Raw genomic sequence first — 23,363 nt, forward strand, 5'->3', positions numbered from 1 at the left:
GCCATGTTCTTGCCCACTCACCCAACTTGTCTAAATCACATTGGAGCCTCTTTGCATCCTCCTCACAGCTCACATTCCACCCCAGCTTTGTTTCGTCTGCAAACTTGGAAATATTACATTTAGTTCCCTCATCCAAATCATTGATATATATTGTGAATAGCTGGGGCCCAAGCACTGATCCCTGCGGTACCCCACTAGTCACTGCCTGCCACCCGGAAAAAGACCCGTTTATTCCCACTCTCTGTTTCCTGTCTGTCAACAATTCTCAATCCATGCCAGTATATTCCCCCCAATCCCATGTGCTTTAATTCTGCACACTAACCTCTTGTGTGAGACCTTACCAAAAGCCTTCTGAAAATCCAAATACACCACATCCACTGGTTCTCCCCTATCTATTCTACTAGTTACCTCCTCAAAAAACTCCAGTAGATTTGTTAAGCATGATTTCCCTTTCATAAACCCATGCTGACTTTGTCCAATCCCGTTAATGCCTCCAACTGTTCTGTTATCACATCTTTTATAATAGACTCTAGCATTTTCCCCACTACTGATGTTAGGCTAACTGGTCTGTAATTCCCTGTTTTTTCTCTCCCTCCATTTTTAAATAGTGGGGTTACATTTGCCACCCTCCAATCTGCAGGAACTGTTCCAGAGTCTCTAGAATTTTGGAAGATGATCACCAATGCATCCACTATTTCCAGGGCCACTTCCTTTAGTACTCTGGGATGTAGATTATCAGGCCCTGGGGATTTGTCAGCCTTTAGCCCCATTAATTTCCCTAGCACTTTTTTTTACTCATACTGGTTTCCTTCAGTTCCTCCCTCTCACTAGACCCTTGGGTTCCTTAACATTTCTGGGAGGTTATTTGTGTCCTCCTTTGTGAAGACAGAACCAAAGTATGTGTTTAATTGTTCTGCCATTTCTTTGTTCCCCATTATAATTTCCCCCATTTCTGACTGTACGGGACCTACATTTGTTTTCACTAATCTTTTTCTCTTGACATATTTATAGAAGCTTTTACAGTCAATTTTTATATTCCCTGCTAGTTTACTCTCAAACTCAATTTTTCCCCTCTTAATCAGGGAGTGTCGTCATCACAGGGGTGTTGCGTGGTGCATGACCCCAATTGTAGTGAGACTGTCCGTAATCCAGGCTCCATATGATATATCTGTGGGTACAGTGAGTTATAGAGAGACTTTCTGTAACCCAGACTCCGTGTGGTATACCCGTGGGTATAGTGAGTTATAGTGAGACTCTGTAATCCAGGCTCCGTGTGGTATATCTGTGGGTACAGTGAGTTATAGTGAGCAGAGAAGTGGCATTGGTTGGAGGCTAGGACCCTGTCTGCAGTACAGGCTAGGGAGCTGGGTGATGTAAAACTGAGGGCCTATGTTGCTGAAGTTGATTGAGCAGTTGTAACTGGTGTTCTCAAAACATGTATAAAATAGAAGGTTATCTGCTGAAGCACAGAGCGCACCGCGGAGAGACTGGATCGTGAACCGAGTGGGAACTTGAGAATTTGATGAGAGTGGGAATTAGGTGTAGAGGAGGAAGGAGGTGCTAAATTTTTTTTTAAAAAGCAAAAAAAAGATTAAAACGTAATTATCCATAAATAAATATAGACTAAGATACAGCCGAGCAGGTTGTGTGTCTGGACTGAAGAACCAGAGGACGTAGATTTAATGTGATTGGCAAAAGATCCAAAGGCAACGAGTGGTTAGGATCTGGAATACACTGCCTGAGGGGGTGGTGGAGGCGGATTCAATCGTGGCTTTCAAATGGGAATTCGATAAGTACTTGAAGGAAAAAAATTTGCAGTGCTCTGAGGGTAGGGCGGGGGAGTGGGACTAGCTGGATTGCTCTTGCAGAGAGCAGGCATGGACTCGATGGGCCGAATGGCCTCCTTCAGTACTGTAACCATTTGATGATTCTATGTAGGAATTTGTGGACATCTGGAATGTCCTGAGCGAACACATCTGCAGTAGATGTCTCCGCCTCAAATCTCTCCAGCTCAGAGTCATCGAGCTGACGTGCAAGTTGGAGACACTCCGACACGTAAGGGAGGGGGAAGGAGTATCTGGACTGTTTGCTCTAGACCTCGGTCACACCTCGTAGAGAGGTACAGGATCAGAACGGGGTTGGTGTGACCGATAGCGTGCAGAGTAAGAGGAACCCAGTGAGATAAAGAACAAGGATCCATCAAAACTGATCCTATCCAACAGGTATAATGTCCTTGCTACCTGTGAGGATAATGAAGACTGTAAGAAGGACAGCCAGAATGCTGACCATGGCTCCCTGGAGCAGGAGGCTGTCCAAAGGGAGGGGGAGGAGGAGGAGAAGTGTGATGTGGTAGTTGTCGGGGATTCAATAATTTGGGGGACAAATAGCATCCTTTGTAAGCAGGATGGAGAGTCCCACATGGTATGTTGCCCACCTAGTGCCAGAGTGAGGGACATCTCGAACTGGCTTGAAAGGATATTGGAGAGGGAGGGGGAGGATCCAGTTGTTGTGGACCATGTTGGGACCAACAACATAGGAAAGAGTAGACAAGAGGTCCTGTTCAGAGAGTACCAGGAGCTAAATTAAAAAAACAGGACCTCAAGTGTTATAATCTCTCTTACCCGTACTACATGCAAATTGGCATGGGATTAGGGAGGTGAACATGTAGCTGAAGGAGTGGTGTGGGAAAGAGGGGTTCCATTTCATGGGACACTGGCACCAGTACTGGCACAGGAAGGAACTGTACCATTGGGACGGGCTTCACCTGAACCGGGCTGGGACCAGGGTCCTAGCCGAAAGGATAAATAGGACAGTCACAAGGACTTTAAACTGGTAAATGGGGGGGGGGGGGCTCAGGTGGAAACGGTAGTAAAAATAATAATTCTAAAACAAACAAAAAGGAAGAGAGTACAGTAATAGTCAGAAATTATACTTTAGGCTGCAGGTAAAGGGAATTAAATAAATTAAAGGGAAAAGGTAATTAAATCAGGAGAGAGAAATAAGAAATATGTGAGAAAAATAACATTAGAGCAGAAGGATAGGTTATGGTGTGGGGTCCTAATAAGCATTCTTTATGCAAATACACAGAGTAGAAGGAACAAACTGAATGAATTATGGGCGCAAATTCAACTTAGAGGGTACGACATGGTCGCCATTACTGAGACATGGCTACAAGATGGTCAGGATTGGGAACTGAATATACCAGATTATAAGGTCTATAGGAAGGATAGGGAAACTGGTAGAGGGGGAGGAGTAGCCTTCGTGATTAAGGATGAAATTACTTCAATGATAAGGGAGGATAGAATGAGAGGTAAACAGGCAGTGGAGACTTTATGGGTAGAATTAAGAAATAGAAACGGATTTAAGACTGTTGTGTATAGGCCTCCTATGGTAGCAGCTGTGAAGTGGCAGAATGTATAAATGCAGAGATTAGACAAGCATGTAGCAAAGGCAGAGTGGTTTTAATGGGGGATTTTAACTTTCATATAGATTGGGATAAGTAGACAAGCTCATGTCAGAAAGGTAGTGAATTTCTTGAGTGTGTTCAGGACAGCTTTCTGCAACAATATGTCCTAGAACCAACAAGGGGCAGGCTGTATTAGATTTAATAATGAGTAATTAGCCAAATTTAGTTAACAGCCTAACGGTGCGTGAACATTTATCTAATAGAGACCATAATATGATTGAGTTCAATGCTGTGTTTGAAAGGGAGAAACCCATATCAGCTACTAAGATTCTAAATTTAGGTAAGGCTGACTTCAATGGGATGAGACAGAGACTGTCCACAGTAAACTGGGCAAATCTGTTAATCTGTCTGAGAGGTGAGCGCAGTGTAAAAAGAGAGTCCCGAGAGCGGGAGGAGAGTCCGAGAGCGAGAGGAGAGTCGGAGAGGTGAGCGCAGTGTAAAAGGAGAGCCCGAGAGCGGGAGTAGAGTCCGAGAGGTGAGCGTGGTGTAAAAGGAGAGTCCGAGAGCGGGAGGAGAGTCTGAGAGGAGAGCGTGGTGTAAAAGGAGAGTTCCGAGAGCGGGAGGATAGTCCAAGAGGTGAGCGCAGTGTAAATCTAAGGCAAGTCATGGCAGCAGAGCTCGCACCCGTGATATACTCCTTCTGCACTATGTGGGAAGTCGTGGACGCTACCAGTGTCCCTGGCGACCATGTGTGCAGGAAGTGCGTCCAGTGCAGCTACTGACTAACTGCATTTCGGAGCTGGAGCTGCGGGTGGATTCACTGTGGAGTATCCGCGATGCTGAGATTATCGTGGATAGCACGTTCAGTGAGTTGGTCACACCACAGGTAAAGATTACGCAGGCAGAAAGGAAATGGGTGACCGCCAGGCAGTGTAAAAGGACTAGGCAGGTAGAGCAGGAGTCCCCTGGGGCCATCTCCCTCTCAAACAGACATATACCGCTTTGGATACTGTTGGGGGAGATGGCTTATCAGGGGAAAGCAGCAAGAGCCAAGTTCGTGGCACCACGGGTGGCTCTGCTGCACAGGAGGGGAGGAAGAAGAGTGGCAGGGCTTATAGCGATTGGGGATTCATTGTAAGGGGAACAGATAGGCGTTTCTGCGGCCGCAAACGTGACTCCAGAATGGTATGTTGCCTCCCTGGTGCTAGGGTCAAGGATGTCACCGAGCGGCTGCAGGGCATTCTGGAAGGGGAGGGTGAACATCCAGTAGTTGTGGTCCATATTGGTACCAACGACATAGGTAAAGAAAGGGATGAGGTCCTGCAAGGTGAATTTAAGGAGTTAGGAGATGAATTAAAAAGCAGGACCTCAAAGGTAGTGATCTCAGGATTACTACCAGTGCCATGTGCCAGTGAGTATAGGAACAGGAGAATAGACAGGATGAATGCATGGCTGCAGAGATGCTGTAGGAGGGAGGGATTTAGATTCCTGGGACATTGGGACCGGTTGTGGGGAAGGTGGGACCTGTACAAGCGGGACGGGTTACACCCGAGCAGGACTGGGACCGATGTCCTCGCGGGGGTGTTTGCTCGTGCTGTTGGGGAAGGTTCAAACTAGAGTGGCAGGGGGATGGGAACCTGAGATTGGAGACACGAGGGGGAAACAAGGATAGAAGCAAAAGACAGAAAGGGAAGAAGCAATAGTGGAAGGCAGAGAAAACAAGGGCGAAAAACAAATAGGGCCATAGTGCAAAATAGAACTAAGATGACTAGCAATCTTAAAAAGGCAAGTCTAAAGACATTGTGTCTTAATGCACGGAGCATTCGCAATAAGCTAGATAAATTAACAGCGCAGATAGATAGTAACGGTTATGATATAGTTGCGATTACGGAGACATGGCTGCAGGGTGACCAAGGATGGGAACTGAACATCCAGCGGTATTCAATATTTAGGAAGGACAGGCAAAAAGGGAAAGGAGGTGGGGTAGTGTTGTTAGTAAAGGAGGAAATCATTGCAATAGTGAGGAAGGATATTGGCTTGGAAAATCACGATGTGGAATCTGTATGGGTGGAGCTAAGAAACACCAAGGGGCAGAAAACGTTGGTGGGGGTTGTCTATAGGCCCCCAAACAGTAGTGGAGATATAGGGGAGGGCATTAAACAGGAAATTAGAGACGCATGCAAGAAGGGTACAACTATAATCATGGGTGACTTTAATCTACATATAGATTGGTCAAACTAAATTAGCAATAATACTGTGGGGGAGGAATTCCTGGAGTGTATACGTGATGGTTTTCTGGACCAATACGTTGAGGAACCAACCAGAGAACAGGCGATCCTAGACTGGGTATTGTGCAATGAGAAAGGATTAATTAACAATCTTGTGCGGGGATCCTCAGGGAAGAGCGACCATAACATGATAGAATTCCTCATTAAGATGGAGAGTGAAGTAGTTGAATCCGAAACTAGGGTCCTGAATCTAAAGAAAGGAAATTATGAAAGTATGAGGTGCGAGTTGGCGATGATAGATTGAGGAACTTTACTAAAAGGGATGACGATGGATAGGCAGTGGCTAATATTTAAAGAACGTGTGCAGGAATTAAGACAATTATTCATTCCTGTCTGGTGCAAAAATAAAACTGGAAAGGTGGCTCAACCGTGGCTTACAAAAGAAATTAGGGATAGTGTTAGATCCAAAGAGGAGACATATAAAATTGCCAGAAAAAGCGGCAAGCCTGAGGATTGGGAGCAGTTTAGAATTCAGCAAAGGAGGACAAAGAGATTGATTAAGAGGGGAAAAAATAGAGTATGGGAGTAAACTAGCAGGGAATATAAAAACTGACTGTAAAAGCTTCTATAAATATTTCAAGAGAAAAAGATTAGTTAAGACAAATTTAGGTCCCTTACAGTCAGAAATGGGGGAAATTATAATGGGGAACAAAGAAATGGCAGAACAATTAAACACATACTTTGGTTCTGTCTTCACAGAGGAGGACACAAATAACCTGCCAGAAATGTTGGGAACCAAGGGTCGAGTGAGAGGGAGGAACTGAAGGAAATCAGTATGAGTAAAAAAAATAGTGCTAGGGAAATTAATGGGGCTAAAGGCTGACAAATCCCCAGGGCCTGATAACCTACATCCCAGAGTACTAAGGTAAGTGGCCCTGGAAATAGTGGATGCATTGGTGATCATCTTCCAAAATTCCAGAGACTCTGGAACAGTTCCTGCAGATTGGAGGGTGGCAAATGTAACCCCACTATTTAAAAATGGAGGGAGAGAAAAAACAGGGAATTACAGACCAGTTAGCCTAACATCAGTAGTGGGGAAAATGCTAGTGTCTATTATAAAAGATGTGATAACAGAACAGTTGGAGGGCATTAATGGGATTGGACAAAGTCAGCATGGGTTTATGAAAGGGAAATCATGCTTAACAAATCTACTGGAGTTTTTTGAGGAGGTAACTAGTAGAATAGATAGGGGAGAACCAGTGGATGTGGTGTATTTGGATTTTCAGAAGGCTTTTGATAAGGTCTCACACAAGAGGTTAGTGTGCAGAATTAAAGCACGTGGGATTGGGGGGAATATACTGACATGGATTGAGAATTGGTTGACAGACAGGAAACAGAGAGTAGGAATAAACGGGTCTTTTTCCGGGTGGCAGGCAGTGACTAGTGGGGTACCGCAGGGATCAGTGCTTGGACCCCAGCTATTCACAATATATATCAATGATTTGGATGAGGGAACTAAATGTAATATTTCCAAGTTTGCAGACGAAACAAAGCTGGGTTGGAATGTGAGCTGTGAGAAGGATGCAAAGAGGCTCCAATGTGATTTAGACAAGTTGGGTGAGTGGGCAAGAACATGGCAGATGCAGTATAACGTGGATAAATGTGAGGTTATCCACTTTGGTTGTAAAAACAGAAAGGCAGATTATTATCTGAATGGTGATAGATTGGGAAAAGGGGAGGTGCAACGAGACCTGGGTGTCCTTGTACACCAGTCGCTGAAAGCGAGCATTCAGGTGCAGCAAGTAGTTAGGAAGGTGAATGGTATATTGGCCTTAATTGCAAGAGGATTTGAGTACAGGAACAGGGATGTCTTACTGCAGTTATACAGGGCCTTGGTGAGACCACATCTGGAATATTGAGTGCAATTTTGGTCTCCTTATCTGAGGAAGGATGTCCTTGCCATGGAGGGAGTGCAACGAAGGTTTACCAGACTGATTCCTGGGATGGCAGGTCTGCCGTATGAGGAGAGATTGGGTCGACTAGGCCTATATTTACTGGAGTTTAGAAGAATGAGAGGTGATCTCATCAAAACATATAAAATTCTAACAGGACTAGACAGACTAGATGTCGGGAAGATGTTCCCATGGCTGGTGAGTCCAGAACCAGGGGTCACAGTCTCAGGATACGGGGTATGCCATTTAGAACCGAGATGAGGAGAAATTCCTTCACTCAGGGTGGAATTCTCTACCACAGAAAGCAGTGGAGGCCAAGTCATTAGATGTATTCAAGAAGGAGATAGATATATTTCCTAATGCTAAAGGGATCAAGGGATATGGGTAAAAAGCGGGAACAGGATTCTGAATTAGACGATCAGCCATGATCATTTTGAATGGCGGAGCAGGCCCGAAGGGCCGAATGGCCTACTCTTGCTCCTATTTTCTATGTTTGTATGTTGTTAATGTTTAAAACGACAGATGATCAGTAGAGGTGGTGTTCAAAAATGAATTTAACATGCTACAGAACTAGTTTATACCCCTAAGGGGCAAGAGCTCTACTTTCCAAATAAAACAGCCATGGACGGTAAAAGAGATGAGGCACAACATGAAACTAAAAGAAAAAGCATACAAAAATGCAAAAATTAGCACAGATCCTGATGATTGGGAGAGATACAAAGAACAGCAAAGGGTGACAAAACAGATGGTAAGAGCTACAAAACCGGAGTATGAAAATAAACTTGCACGGGAAATCAAAATTAACACAAAACATTTTTACAATTATATTAGGAAAATGTTGGTGGTCAAGAGCAATGTGGGCCTCTTTATAAACTGATAATGGTGATATTGTAAATGAAAACAAGGAAATGGCGGACATGTTAAATAATTTTGACGTAGGTGACAACATTGCCAATGCCCTACAATCTTCCAAAGTTCTCTTGATTCAGAAACCATTCCTTTAGATTAGAAAATTGCACATCACTCCGCTATTTAAGAAAGGTGAGAGAGGGAGACCAGGGAATTATAGACCAGTTAGCCTAACCTCTGTTGTTGGGAAATTACTAGAGTCTATAATTAAGGATAGAGTAACTGAACACCTTGAAAATTTTCATGTGATTCGAGACCGCCAGCATGGATTTGTGAAAGGTAGGTCATGCCTGATGAACCTGATTGAATTTTTTGAAGAGGTGACTGAAGGAGTGGACAGGGGAATGCCTATGGATGTTGTTTATATGGACTTCCCCCCAGAAGGCATTCGATAAAGTCCCTCATTAGAGACCGTTAGCTAAAGTTGAAGCTCATGGAATTGAGGACAAATTTTTGATCTGGTTAGGAAATTGGCTGAGTGGCAGGAGACAGAGAGTAGGGATAATGAACAGGTACTCAAATTGGCAGGATGTGACTAGTGATGTCCCACAGGGATCTGTGTTGGGGCCTCAACTATTCACTGTATTCATTAACGACTTAGATGACGGGATAAAGAGCCACATAACCAAGTTTACCGACGACACAAAGATCGGCAGCATTGTAAGCAGTCTCGATAAATACTGTGGCTGCAAGAGCAGGTCAAAGGCTGGGTATTCTGCGGCGAGTGACTCACCTCCTATCTCCCCAAAACCTTTCTACCATCTATAAGGCACAAGTCAAGAGTGTGATCGAACACTCTCCACTTGCCTGGATGAGTGCAGCTCCATCAACACTCAAGAACCTCAACACCATCCAGGATAAGGCAGCCCGCTTGATTGGCACCCCATCCACCACCCTAAACATTCACTCCCTTCACCACCGGTGCACCGTGGCTGCAGTGTGTATCATCTACAGGATGCACTGCAGCAACTCGCCAAGGCTTCTTCGACAGCACCTCCCAAACCCGCGACCTCTACCACCTAGAAGGACAAGGGCAGCAGGCACATGGGAACAACACCACCTGCATGTTCCCCTCCAAGTTACACACCATCCCGACTTGGAAATATATCGCCGTTCCTTCATCGTCGCTGGGTCAAAATCCTGGAACTCCCTTCCTAACAGCACTGTGGGAGAACCTTCACCACACGGACTGCAGCGGTTCAAGAAGGCGGCTCACCACCAATTAGGGATTAGGGCAATTAGGGATGGGCAATAAATGCTGGCCTTGCCAGCGATGCCCACATTCCATGAACGAATAAAAAAAAAACTTCCAATCCAAGCGAATTTAATTTGGGGAAACAGTATCTATCGCATATACAGTTCGAGCTCAAACTTCCCCGATCAATGCAAATCCCCGTTACAATTTGCGGGTTTATATACGTTTCCTCACTACAAATCACTAATCTAAATGTAATTATAAAGCATGCAGCTACTTCTCTGAACTATAATATATACTAAATATATGATCAATGGGTAAAGTTATACTATTGATGGACATGGGTGAAGATGGCTTAACTTCCACAATGCTGCTTTCCTTCACTTTCCCATACTTCTTATCTCCTTATTCGTGGTCTCTAAATCAGCTTGATTCAAGTCCCACACAGTACCACACTGCACTACACCAAGTATGGGTTGTTTCAGGGTCTGGGATATAATGAATATGCAGATGTTGGGAGGCCCACTTTAGCATTCTAGTAGAGAAGGTAAATGCAGGAAATTCCCCTGTCTTAAACTACAAATGAATCTCTTTTCTACTTATGTCTCCAACACCTGGGCAACAGCTTCCATTATAAATGTGGACGGTGGAATTTATGATAGAAGAAGTTGACAGGAAGTGCTGCAAACATGAGATTTTATTTAATAAATTATAATAAATAAATTTTCTATTCATAGATATTTTAAATGTGCATTTCCTGTCTTTTCCCTGTAGGTTTTGGACCCAGAGTTGGAGTATGCGGATTATGCCTTCCCACCTTCCTGTATGTCAGCCTCTTCAATGAAATTCCAGGTACAATAATGGGGGAGGATGAGAATTGGGAATTAACAAACAGAATGGCACACTTTTTCAATAGCTTTTAGTAGACCTTGTTAACACATCAGTGGTAAACCATTACCCTGCAACTCAGTATTTACACAGTCAGTAATTCATAACTTGCTGAATAAGCAGCAACTCTTTACAGTTAGTGATTAACCTTTACCCTCTATATAAGCAGCAACTCTATACAGTTAACGATTAACCCTTAAGAAACCTAAGAACATAAGAAATAGGAGCAGGAGTAGGCCATATGGCCCCTCGAGCCTGCTCCGCCATTAAATAAGATCATCGCTAATCTTCGACCTCAACTCCACTTTCCTGCCCGATCCCCATATTTCTTCGTTCCCTGAGAGTCCAGAAATCTATCGATCTCAGTCTTGAATATACTCAACGACTGAGCATCCACAGCCCTCTGGGGTAGAGAATTCCAAAGATTCACAACCCTTTAAGTGAAGAAATTTCTCCTCATCTCAGTCCTAAATGGCCGACTCCTTATCCTGAGACTATGCCCCCTAGTTCTAGATTCTCCAACCAGCATCTACCCTGTCAAGCCCTCTCAGAATCTTGTATTTCAATGAGATCACCTCTCATTCTTCTAAACTCCAGAGAGTATAGGCCCATTCTACTCAATCTCTCCTCATAGGACAACCCTCTCATCCCACGAATCAATCTAGTGAACATTCATTGCACCTCCTCTAAGGCAAGTACATCATTCCTTAGGTAAGGAAACCAAAACTGTACACAGTACTCCAGGTGTGGTCTCACCAAACTCTGTACAATTGCAGCAAGACTTCCTTACTCTTGTACTCCAACCCCCTTGCAATAAAGACCCACCTACCATTTGCCTTCCAAATTGATTGCCGTACCTGCATTCACTTTCTGTGTTTCATGTGCAAGGACACCCAAATCCCTCTGAACACAAATATTTAATAATTCCTCACCATTTAAAAAATATTCTGTTTTTCTGTTCTTCCTACCAAAGTGAGTAACTTCATATTTTCCCAGAATCAAGGAATATGGGGACCGGGCGGGAAAGTGGAGTTGAGGTCGAAGATTAGCCATGATCTTATTGAATGGCGGAGCAGGCTTGAGGGGCCGTATGGCCTACTCCTGCTGCGATATTCTTATGTTCTGAGAATGAACGGTTATTCTTACTCTCTGTTCCCTGTCCGTTAACCAATCCTCTATCCACGGTAATATATTACCCCCAAACCCATGAGCCCTTACCTGCATAATAACCTTTTATGTGGCACCTTATCGAATACCTTTTAAAAATCCTAATATACTACATCCACTGGTCCCTCTTTATCTACCTTGCTAGTTACACCCTCGAAAAACTACAGTAGATTTGTCAAACACGATTTCCCTTTCGTAAAACCATGTTGACTTTGCCTAATCTTATTATGATTTCCTAAGCACCCCGTTACCACATCTTTAATAATGGATTCTAGCATTTTCATGACGACTGATGTCAGGCTAACTGGCCTGTAGTTCCCTGTTTCCTCTCTCCCTCATTTCTTGAATAGCAGTGTTACATTTGCTACCTTCCAATCCAATGGGACCGTTGTAGAATCTAGGGAATTTTGGAAGATCACAACCAATGCATCCACTATCTCTGTAGCTGCCTCTTTTAGAACCCTGGGATGCAGGCCATCAGGTCCAGGGTAGTTGTCGGCTTTTAATCCCATTTATTTCTCCAGTACTTTTTCTTTACTAATATCAATTACTTTAAGTTCCTCACTCTCATTAGACCCTTGGTTCCCCACTATTTCTGGTATGTTTTTTTGTGTCTTCTACTGTGAAGACAAATACAAAATATTTGTTTAACGTCCCTGCCATTTCCTTATTCCCCATTATAATTTCTCCTGTCTCTGCTTGTAAGGGATCCATGTTTATTTTTGTTACTCTCTTCCTTTTTGCATATTTGTAGAAGCTCTTACAATCTGTTTTTATTTTTCTTGCTAATTTACTCTCTTATTCTCTTTTCTCCCTTTTTATCAATTTTTTGGTCATCCTTTGCTGGTTTCTAAAACTCTCCCAATCCTCAGGCTTACTGCTGCTCTTGGCAACATTATAAGCCTCTTCTTTTAATCTAATACTATCCTTAACTTAGTTAGCTACAGCTGGATCACCTTTTCCGTTGCGTTTTTATTTTTCAAAGGAATGTATATTCATTGAGAATTATGAAATATTTCTTTAAATGTTTGCCATTGCTTATCAACTGTCATATCTTTTAATCTAATTTCCCAATCAACCTTAGCCAACTTGCCCCTCATACCTGTGCAATTGGCTTTGTTTAAGTTTAAGACTCTTGTTTCAGACTTAAGTACGTCACTCTCGAAATCAATGTGAAATTCTATCATATTATGATCACTCTTCCCCAGAGGATCCTTACTATGAGATTACTAATCAACCCTGTCTCATAACACAAGACAAGATCTAAAATAGCCTGTTCCCTGGTTGGTTCCACAACGTATTGTTCTAGGAAACGGTCTCGAATGCATTCCATGAACTTGCCCTCCAAACTGCTTTTGCCAATTTGATTTGCCCAGTCTATATGAAGATTAAAGTCCCCCACGATTATTGCATTACCTTTGTAACAAGCTCCTCTTATTTCTTGATGAATACTGTGTCCAACAGTATAACTACTGTTAGGGGGCCTATAAACCACTCCCACCAGTGCTTTATGCCCCATGTTATTTCTTATCTCCACCCATACTGATCCTACTTTCATAGAATCATGGAAGGGTTACAGCACGGTAGGAGGCCATTCAGTCCATCGAGTTCGCGCCAGTTCTATGCAAGAGCAATCCAGCTAGTCCCACTCCCCCACCCTATCCCTGTAGCCCTGCAAATTTTTTCTGTTCATGTACTTATCCAGTTCCCTTTTGAAGGCCATGATTGAATCTGCCTCCACCACCCCCTTGGGCAGTGCATTCCAGATCCTAACCACTCGCTGTGCAAAAAAGTTTTTCCCCATGTCACCTTTGGTTCTTTTGCCAATCACCTTAAATCTACGTCCCCTGGTTCTTGACCCTTCCACCAATGGGAACAGTTTCTCTCTATCTGCTCTGTCTGGACCCTTCATGATTTTGAATACCTCTGTCAAATCTCCTCGCAACCGTCTCTGTTCCATAAGAACATAAGAAATAGGAGCAGGAGTAGGCCAATCGGCCCCTCGAGCCTGCTCCGCCATTCAATAAGATCATGGCTGATCTCATCCTAACCTCAAATCTAAATTCATGTCCAATTTCCTGCCCGCTCCCCGTAACCCCTAATTCCCTTTACTTCGAGGAAACTGTCTATTTCTGTTTTAAATTTATTTAATGATGTAGCTTCCACAGCTTCCTGGGACAAAAAATTCCACAGACCTACCACCCTCTGAGTGAAGAAGTTCCAAAGAGAACAACCCCAGCTTCTCCAGTCTATCCACGTAACTAAAGTCCCTCATCCCTGGAATCATTCTAGTAAATCTTTTCTGCACCCTCTCTAAGGCCTTCACATCTTTCCTAAAGTGCGGTGCCCAGAACTGGACACAATACTCCAGTTGTGGCCAAATCAGTGTTTTATAAAGGTTCATGACTTCAATTCTTTTGTACTCTATGCCTCTATTTATAAAGCCCAGGATCCCGTATGCTTTTTTAACCACTTTCTCAACCTGCCCTGCCACCATCAACGATTTGTGCACATATACCCCCATAGAGTTGTTCCCTCTAGTTTATATTGCCTCTCCTCGTTCTTCCTACTGAAATGTATCACTTCACATTTTTCTGAGTTAACTTTCATCTGCCACCTTTCCGCCCATGCCACCAGCCTGCCTATATCCTTTTGAAGTCTATCACTATCCTCCTCACTGTTTACTACCCTTTGAAGTTTTGTCATCTGCAAATTTTGAAATTGAGCCCTGTACTACCAAGTCCAAGTCATTAGTATATATCAAGAAAAGCAGTGGTCCCAGCACCGACCCCCTGGGGAACACAACTGCACCTCCCTCCAGTTCGAAAAACAACTGTTCACCACTACTCTCTGTTTCCTGTCCCTTAGTCAATTCTGTATTCATGTTGCTACTGCCCCCTTTATTCCATGGGCCGCAATCTTGATGATAAGCCTACCATGTGGCACTTTATTAAACACCTTTTGAAAGTCCATATACACCACATCATCTGCATTGCCCTCGTCTACCCTCTTTGTTACCTCATTGAAAAACTCTATCAGCTTAGTTAAAAGATTTGCCTTTAATAAATCCGTGCTGGCTTTCCCTAATCAATCCACACTCGTCCAAGTGACTGTTAATTCTGTCCCGGATTATCATTTCTAAACATTTTCCCACCGCTGAGGTTAAACTGACTGACTTATAGTTGCTGGGTTTATCCTTACACCCTTTTTTGAACAAGGGTGTAACATTTGTAATTCTCCAGTCCCTTGGCAGCTCCCCCGTATCTCCGGATGTTTGGAAGATTATGGCCAGTACCTCCACAATTTCTACCCTTACTTCCCTCAGCAACCTAGGATGCATCCCATCCGGTCCGGGTGACTTATCTACTTTAAGTACAGCTAGCCTTTCAAATACCTCTTATAAATTTTTAGCCCATCCAGTATGTCAACTATATCTTCCTTTACTGAGACTCTGGCAACATCTTCTTCCTTGGTAAAGACCAATGCAAAGTACTCATTTAGTACCTCAGCCATCCCCTCTGCCTCCATGAGTAGATCTCCTTTTTGGTCCCTATTCGGCCCCACCCCTCCTCTTACATCCCGTTTACTGTTTACATGCCTGTAGAAGACTTTTGGAATCCCTTTTTTGTTGGCCGCCAGTCTATTCTCATACTCTCTCTTTGCCCTTCTGATTTCCTTTTTCACTTCCCCTCTGAACTTTCTATATTCAGCCTGGTTCTCACTTGTATTATCAACCTGACATCTGTCATAAGCCCCTTTTTTCCATTTCATCTTACTCACTATCTCTTTTGTCACCCAGGGAGCTCTGGCTTTAGTTGTCCTACCTTCCTGCCTCGTGGGAATGTACCTAGACTGCACCCGATCTTTCTGATCTTCCGAGCCAAGATCCTTTCTCACTATTGTCTTTATCTCATCCTTTAATATCGGGGCTAGCCCCCCATTCTTTTCCATTTCGTCTGTCTTTTTGAAAAGTCAAGTACCCTGAAATATTTAATTCCCAACCTTGGTCACCCTGCAACCACGTCTCAGTAATGGCTGCTTGATCAAACCCATTTATCTCTATTTGTGCCATTAATTCATCTACTTGTTACGAATGCTTCGTGCGTTCAGATAAAGCGCCTTTAATTTTAATTTTTTTACTATTTTTCCCTGATTTGACCTTATTCACTGATGCACTATTGCCATTAAACTCTCTGTCCCTGCTTGATACACTCTGCTTATCTTTAGCCAAATCGCCACACTGCTCTATGGCCTTGACCTCTAGATTTATATCTTTACCTTTACCTGAACCCACCCTCCACCTTTTTAGCTTAAAGCCCTAGTTATTCAATTCGCCAGGACACTGGTCCCAGCCCAGTTCAAGTGGAGCCCATCCCAAAGGAACAGCTCCCTCTTTCCCCAGTACTGGTGCCAGTGCCCCATTAATCAAAACCCCTGTCTCCCACACCACTCTTTGAGCCACGCATTTAACTCTCTGATCTGTTTGACCCTATGCCAATTTACCTGTGGCTCAGGTAGTAATCCAGAGATTATTACCTTTGAGGTTTTGCTTATTAATTTGGACTCAAACTCCCTCAGCAGAACCTCATTCCTAGTTCTACCTATAACTTGGACCACAACAACTGGATCCCCACCTCATGCTCCAAGTTCTTCTCCAGCTGTGAGGAGACATCCTTAACCCTGCAGGTAACACAGCCTTCGGGACTCCTGGCCACGGCTGTGGAGAACAGTATCTATCTCCCTGACTATACTTTCTCCTAACACTGCCACATTCCTTTTTACTCCCCCCACTTGAATGGCCTCCATGGTGCCGTGGTCAGTTTGCCCATCCTCCTTGCAGTCTTTGTTCTCATCCACACAGGTAGCAACTACCTCGTACCTGTTGGACAAGGTCAAGGGCTGAGGCTCCTCCATCACTACATCCTCGGTCCCCATACCTGCCTGACTCACAGTCACATCCTCCTGTCCCTGACCACAGAGCAAATCTAAACTACTTAACCTGAGGGGTGTGACCGCCTCCTGGATCAAAGTGTCCAGATAACTCTCCCCCTCCCTGATGCATTGCAATGTCTGCAGCTTGGACTCCAGCTCAACAACTCTGAGCCAAAGTTCCTCGAGTTGCAGATACTTACTGCAGATGTGGTTGCTCGCCAACTCCCACATGCTGTAGTTACGACACACCACCTGCCCTGCCATCCCTATTTAACCTTGTTTTATATATTTACAGTAGAGAATAGAGAAGGAGGCCATTCGGTCCATCGTACCTGTGCTGGCTCTGAAAGAGCTATCCGTTTAGTCCCATTTACTGTTCCCCATACCCTTTTGACTTTATTCGTTTCTGAATGTTTACCCCGTTCCCTTTTAAAAGCTAGGATTCTGCTTCCACTGCTGTTTCTGGTTGGGCATTCCATGCATAAACGTCTCTTCCTTTGTTCTTTTGGTCATGATCGTTAAATTTATGCCCTCTAGTTACTCATCGAGGGATTCCTGATTTACCATATCAGAATCCTTCAGAATTATGAACACCTCTATCAGATCTCATCTTAACCGTCTCTGTTATAGTGCAGTGTTCCAATATCTGTCTCTCCACTTAACTAAAGTTTCTCATCCCTGGTATCATCTTAGTGGGTTTCTTACTATCTCCATGACCTTGATATCCTTCCTAAAGTAAAGTGCCAAAACTGGACACAATATTATAACTGGGGCCTAACCAATGATTAGCATTATCTCTTTGCTTTTGCCTTCTCTACCTCTACTTATCAAACATAGAATCCAAAATGCTTTTATTTTACAGCTTTTTCAACTTGTCTTCCAACTTTTAAAGATTTATGTATGAGTCTTAAGTCTCTCTGCTCCTTTTAAAGCTTTACCATTTACAACAACAACTTGCATTCATACAGCACCTTTAACGTAGTAAAACATTCCAAGGCGCTTCATTGGAGCGTTATTTGATACCGAGCCACATAAGGAGATATTAGGACAGGTGACCAAAAGCTTGGTCAAAGAGGTAGATTTTAAGGAGCGTCTTACAGAGATAGGAAGGGCCGAATGCATGGAGGGATTTGAAAACAAAGATGAGAATTTTAGCCAGTGTAGGTCAGCGAGCACAAAGGTGATGAGAGAATGGGACTTGGTGCGAGTTAGGATACAGGCAACAGAGTTTTGGATAAGCTCAAGTTTATGGAGGGTGCAAGTTGGGAGGCCGTCGAGGAGAGCATATTAGATGATTTTTTTTTTTTTTTTTATTCGTTCACGGGATGCGGGCGTCGCTGGCAAGGCCGGCATTTATTGCCCATCCCTAATTGCCCTCGAGAAGGTGGTGGTGAGCCGCCTTCTTGAACCGCTGCAGTCCGTGTGGTGACGGTTCTCCCACAGTGCTGTTAGGAAGGGAGTTCCAGGATTTTGACCCAGCGACAATGAAGGAACGGCGATATATTTCCAAGTCGGGATGGTGTGTGACTTGGAGGGGAACGTGCAGGTGGTGTTGTTCCCATGCGCCTGCTGCCCTTGTCCTTCTAGGTGGTAGAGGTTGCGGGTTTGGGAGGTGCTGTCGAAGAAGCCTTGGCGAGTTGCTGCAGTGCATCCTGTGGATGGTGCACACTGCAGCCACAGTGCGCCGGTGGTGAAGGGAGTGAATGTTTAGGGTGGTGGATGGGGTGCCAATCAAGCGGGCTGCTTTATCTTGGATGGTGTCGAGCTTCTTGAGTGTTGTTGGAGCTGCACTCATCCAAGCAAGTGGAGAGTATTCCATCACACTCCTGACTTGTGCCTTGTAGATGGTGGAAAGGCTTTGGGGAGTCAGGAGGTGAGTCACTCGCCGCAGAATACCCAGCCTCTGACCTGCTCTCGTAGCCACAGTATTTATATGGCTGGTCCAGTTAAGTTTCTGGTCAATGGTGACCCCCAGGATGTTGATGGTGGGGGATTCGGCGATGGTAATGCCGTTGAATGTCAAGGGGAGGTGGTTAGACTCTCTCTTGTTGGAGATTGTCATTGCCTGGCACTTATCTGGCGCGAATGTTACTTGCCACTTATCTGACATCTCTCTGTTCTTTACAGTTAACTACGCTCCCTTTTTTTTGTCATCAGCGGTGAGAAGGAATGTTTCACACAAAGGCTTATTAGAATATGGGATCCATTCCAAAAGGAAGGATGACTGGAAGACTGTTTCCAGTGGGGTTCCGCAGGGCTCAGTACGAGATCCCTTGCTTTTTGTGGTATATATTAATGATTTGGACTTAAATGTAGGGGGCATGATTAAGAAGTTTGCAGATGATACAAAAATTGGCTGTGTGGTTGATAGTGAAGAGGAAAGCTGTAGACTGTAGGAAGATATTAATGGACTGGTCAGGTGGGCAGAAGAATAGCAAATGGAATTCAATCTGGAGAAGTGTGAGGTAATGCGTTTGGGGAGGTCAAACAAGGCAAGGGAATACACAATAAATGGGAGGATACTGAGAGGTGTAGAGGAAGAGAGGGACCTTGCAGTGCATGTCCACAGATCCCTGAAGGTAGCAGGACAGGTAGATAAGGTGGTTAAGAAGGCAAACGGGATACTTTCCTTTATTAGCCGAGGCATAGAATAGAAGAGCAGGGATGTTATGCTGGATCTGTATAAAACATTGATTATGCCACAGCTTGAGTACTGCGTACAGTTCTGGTCGTCACATTACAGGAAAGATGTGATTGCACTAGAGAGGGTGCAGAGATTTACAAGGATGTTGCCAGGACTGGAGAATTTTAGCTATGAGGGAAGATTGTATAGGCTGGGGTTGTTCTCCTTGGAGCAGAGGAGGCTGAGGAGAGATTTAATTGAGGTGTACAAAATTATGAGGGGCCCCAGATAGAGTGGATAGAAAGGTCCTATTTCCCTTAACAGAGAGGTCAATAACCAGGGGGCATGGATTTAAAGTAATTGGTAGAAGGATTAGAGGGGAGCTGAAGAAAATTTTTTTCACCCAGAGGGTGGTGGAGGTCTGGAACTCACTGCCTGAAAGTGTGGTAGAGGCAGAAACCCTCAACTCATTTTATAAGTACCTGGATGTGCAACTGAAGTGCTGTAACCTACAAGTTCTGGAAAGCGGGATTAGGCTGGGTGGCTCATTTTCAGCCCGAACATAGAATCATAGAAGTTTACAACATGGAAACAGGCCCTTCGGCCCAACATGTCCATGTCGCCCAGTTTATACCATTAAGCTAGTCCCAATTGCCTGCACTTGGCCCATATCCCTCTATACCCATCTTACCCATGTAACTGTCCAAATGCTTTTTAAAAGACAAAATTGTACCCGCCTCTACTACTGCCTCTGGCAGCTCGTTCCAGACACTCACCACCCTTTGAGTGAAAAAATTGCCCCTCTGGACCCTTTTGTATCTCTCCCCTCTCACCTTAAATCTATGCCCCCTCGTTATAGACTCCCCTACTTTTGGGAAAAGATTTTGACTATCTACCTTATCTATGCCCCTCATTATTTTATAGACTTCTATAAGATCACCCCTTAACCTCCTACTCTCCAGGGAAAAAAGTCTCAGTCTATCCAACCTCTCCCTATAAGTCAAACCATCAAGTCCCGGTAGCATCCTAGTAAATCTTTTCTGCACTCTTTCTAGTTTAATAATATCCTTTCTATAATAGGGTGACCAGAACTGTACACAGTATTCCAAGTGTGGCCTTACTAATGTCTTGTACAACTTCAACAAGACATCTCAACTCCTGTATTCAATGTTCTGACCAATGAAACCAAGCATGCTGAATGCCTTCTTCACCACCCCATCCACCTGTGACTCCACTTTCAAGGAGCTATGACTCTGTACTCCTAGATCTCTTTGTTCTATAACTCTCCCCAACACCCTACCATTAACGGAGTAGGTCCTGGCCCGATTCGATCTACCAAAATGCATCACCTCACATTTATCTAAATTAAACTCCATCTGCCATTCATCGGCCCACTGGCCCAATTTATCAAGATCCCGTTGCAATCCTAGATAACCTTCTTCACTGTCCACAATGCCACCAATCTTGGTGTCATCTGCAAACTTACTAACCATGCCTCCTAAATTCTCATCCAAATCATTAATATAAATAACAAATAACAGCGGACCCAGCACTGATCCCTGAGGCACACCGCTGGTCACAGGCCTCCAGTTTGAAAAACAACCCTCTACAACCACCCTCTGTTTTTTGTCGTCAATCCAATTTTGTATCCAATTGGCTACCTCACCTTAGATCCCGTGAGATTTAACCTTATGTAACAACCTACCATGCAGTACCTTGTCAAAGGCTTTGCTAAAGTCCATGTAGACGACGTCTACTGCACAGCCCTCATCTATCTTCTTGGTTACCCCTTCAAAAAACTCAATCAAATTCGTGAGACATGATTTTCCTCTCACAAAACCATGCTGACTGTTCCTAATCAGTCCCTACCTCTCCAAATGCCCGTAGATCCTGTCTCTCAGAATACCCTCTAACAACTTACCCACTACAGATGTCAGGCTCACCGGTCTGTAGTTCCCAGGCTTTTCCCTGCCGCCCTTCTTAAACAAAGGCACAACATTTGCTACCCTCCAATCTCCAGGCACCTCACCTGTAGCTGTCGATGATTCAAATATCTCTGCTAGGGGACCCGCAATTTCCTCCCTGACCTCCCATAACGTCCTGGGATACATTTCATCAGGTCCCGGAGATTTATCTACCTTGATGCGCGTTAAGACTTCCAGCACATGATGGGCTGAATGACCTCCTTCTGTGCCGTAAATTTTCTATGATTCTATGATTCCACAAGGAGCTTGTCACAGTATTTTAGAGAATTAGAGAAACACTTGAAGGAAAATATTGTGATGGGAAAAGAGGCAGGAAATAATGGAATGTTGCAGCATGGAAACAGGCCCTCAACCCATGAGGTCTACACATGAGCCACCTTGTCTGCTCTCCCCCCATATTCCTTTGTATTCCTTTTCACCAGGCAAATATCAAATTCCCTTTTAAAATAATTGATTGACACTGGTTGCGAATGTTGTGTGGCAGAAGGGTCCGTACTCACCATGCTTCGTAAGGTATCTCGCATCAAACACAGAGTTTGATGGAATGGTTGGTTAGCTCTTATCTGATATTGACAGCGTTGCAATTTTTTTCCAGTGATTTGTGCTGTGTTATTTCTGCTGTAATGGAAATGCAACGACCTCTTGCAAGAAACTGATGCTCTGAAGTTACTATCATTCCAGCTAACTCTGTGTGTGCTTTGCTAGGATAAGGAGATCCGAGCTGTCTTCTTGCGCTTGTTCGCGCAGCTGTTTCAGGGCTACCGTTGGTGTCTGCAAATCATCCGCATCCATCCGGAGCCAGTCATTCGTTTCCACAAGGTACGTCGGGTACATCCAGAGGCTAGAAAAATAGGATATGGTAGAAAGGGATGGAATACACACAGTACAGGGAGTGTACAGACTGGAGTGATGACACTGCACACAGTACAGGGAGCGATGACACTGCACGCAGTACAGGGAGTGTACAGACTGGAGTGATGACACTGCACACGGTACAGGGAGTGTACAGACAGGAGTGATGACACTGCACACGGTACAGGGAGCGATGACACTGCACGCAGTACAGGGAGTGTACAGACAGGAATGATGACACTGCACACAGTACAGGGAGCGATGACACTGCACGCAGTACAGGGAGTGTACAGACAGGAGCGATGACACTGCACACAGTACAGGGAGTGTACAGACTGGAGCGATGACACTGCACACAGTACAGGGAGTGTACAGACTGGAGTGATGACACTGCCCACAGTACAGGGAGTGTACAGACTGGAGTGATGACACTGCACACAGTACAGGGAGTGTACAGACTGGAGTGATGACACTGCACACAGTACAGGGAGTGTACAGACTGGAGTGATGACACTGCACACGGTACAGGGAGCGATGACACTGCACAAAGTACAGGGAGTTTACAGACTGGAGTGATGACACTGCACCCAGTACAGGGAGTGTACAGACAGGAGCGATGACACTGCACACAGTACAGGGAGTGTACAGACTGGAGCGATGACACTGCACCCAGTACAGGGAGTGTACAGACAGGAGCGATGACACTGCCCACAGTACAGGGAGTGTACAGACAGGAGCGATGACACTGCCCACAGTACAGGGAGTGTACAGACAGGAGCGATGACACTGCACACAGTACAGGGAGTGTACAGACAGGAGCGATGACACGGCAGAAAGTACAGGGAGTGTACAGAAGGAGCGATGACACGGCAGAAAGTACAGGGAGTGTACAGAAGGAGCGATGACACGGCAGAAAGTACAGGGAGTGTACAGAAGGAGCGATGACACGGCAGAAAGTACAGGGAGTGTACAGAAGGAGCGATGACACGGCACACAGTACAAGCAGCGTACAGACTGGAGTGATGATGCTGCACAGAGTACAGGGAGTGTACAGACAGGAGCAAAGACATGGCACATAGTACAGGGAGTGTACAGACTGGAATGATGACACTGCCCACAGTACAGGGAGTGTACAGACTGGAGTGATGACACTGCCCACAGTACAGGGAGTGTACAGACTGGAGCGATGACACTGCACAAAGTACAGGGAGTGTACAGACAGGAGT

At 44.6% G+C, this 23,363-nt stretch overlaps 1 protein-coding gene across 1 annotated transcript in view; it reads left to right on the top strand.

The window, feature by feature from the left end:
* The window catches only part of sbf1 (SET binding factor 1), a 359,704-nt gene that overhangs the window by 184,196 nt on the left and 152,145 nt on the right, over positions 1 to 23,363 (top strand). Inside the window, exons 10-11 of the mRNA XM_068005308.1 lie at positions 10,465 to 10,542; positions 21,991 to 22,104. Coding sequence (XP_067861409.1) covers positions 10,465 to 10,542; positions 21,991 to 22,104 — 192 coding nt within the window. The remainder of the gene's footprint in view (positions 1 to 10,464; positions 10,543 to 21,990; positions 22,105 to 23,363) is intronic.

The sequence above is a fragment of the Heptranchias perlo genome, chromosome 24, assembly GCF_035084215.1.
Source record: "Heptranchias perlo isolate sHepPer1 chromosome 24, sHepPer1.hap1, whole genome shotgun sequence".
Classification (NCBI taxonomy): domain Eukaryota; kingdom Metazoa; phylum Chordata; class Chondrichthyes; order Hexanchiformes; family Hexanchidae; genus Heptranchias; species Heptranchias perlo.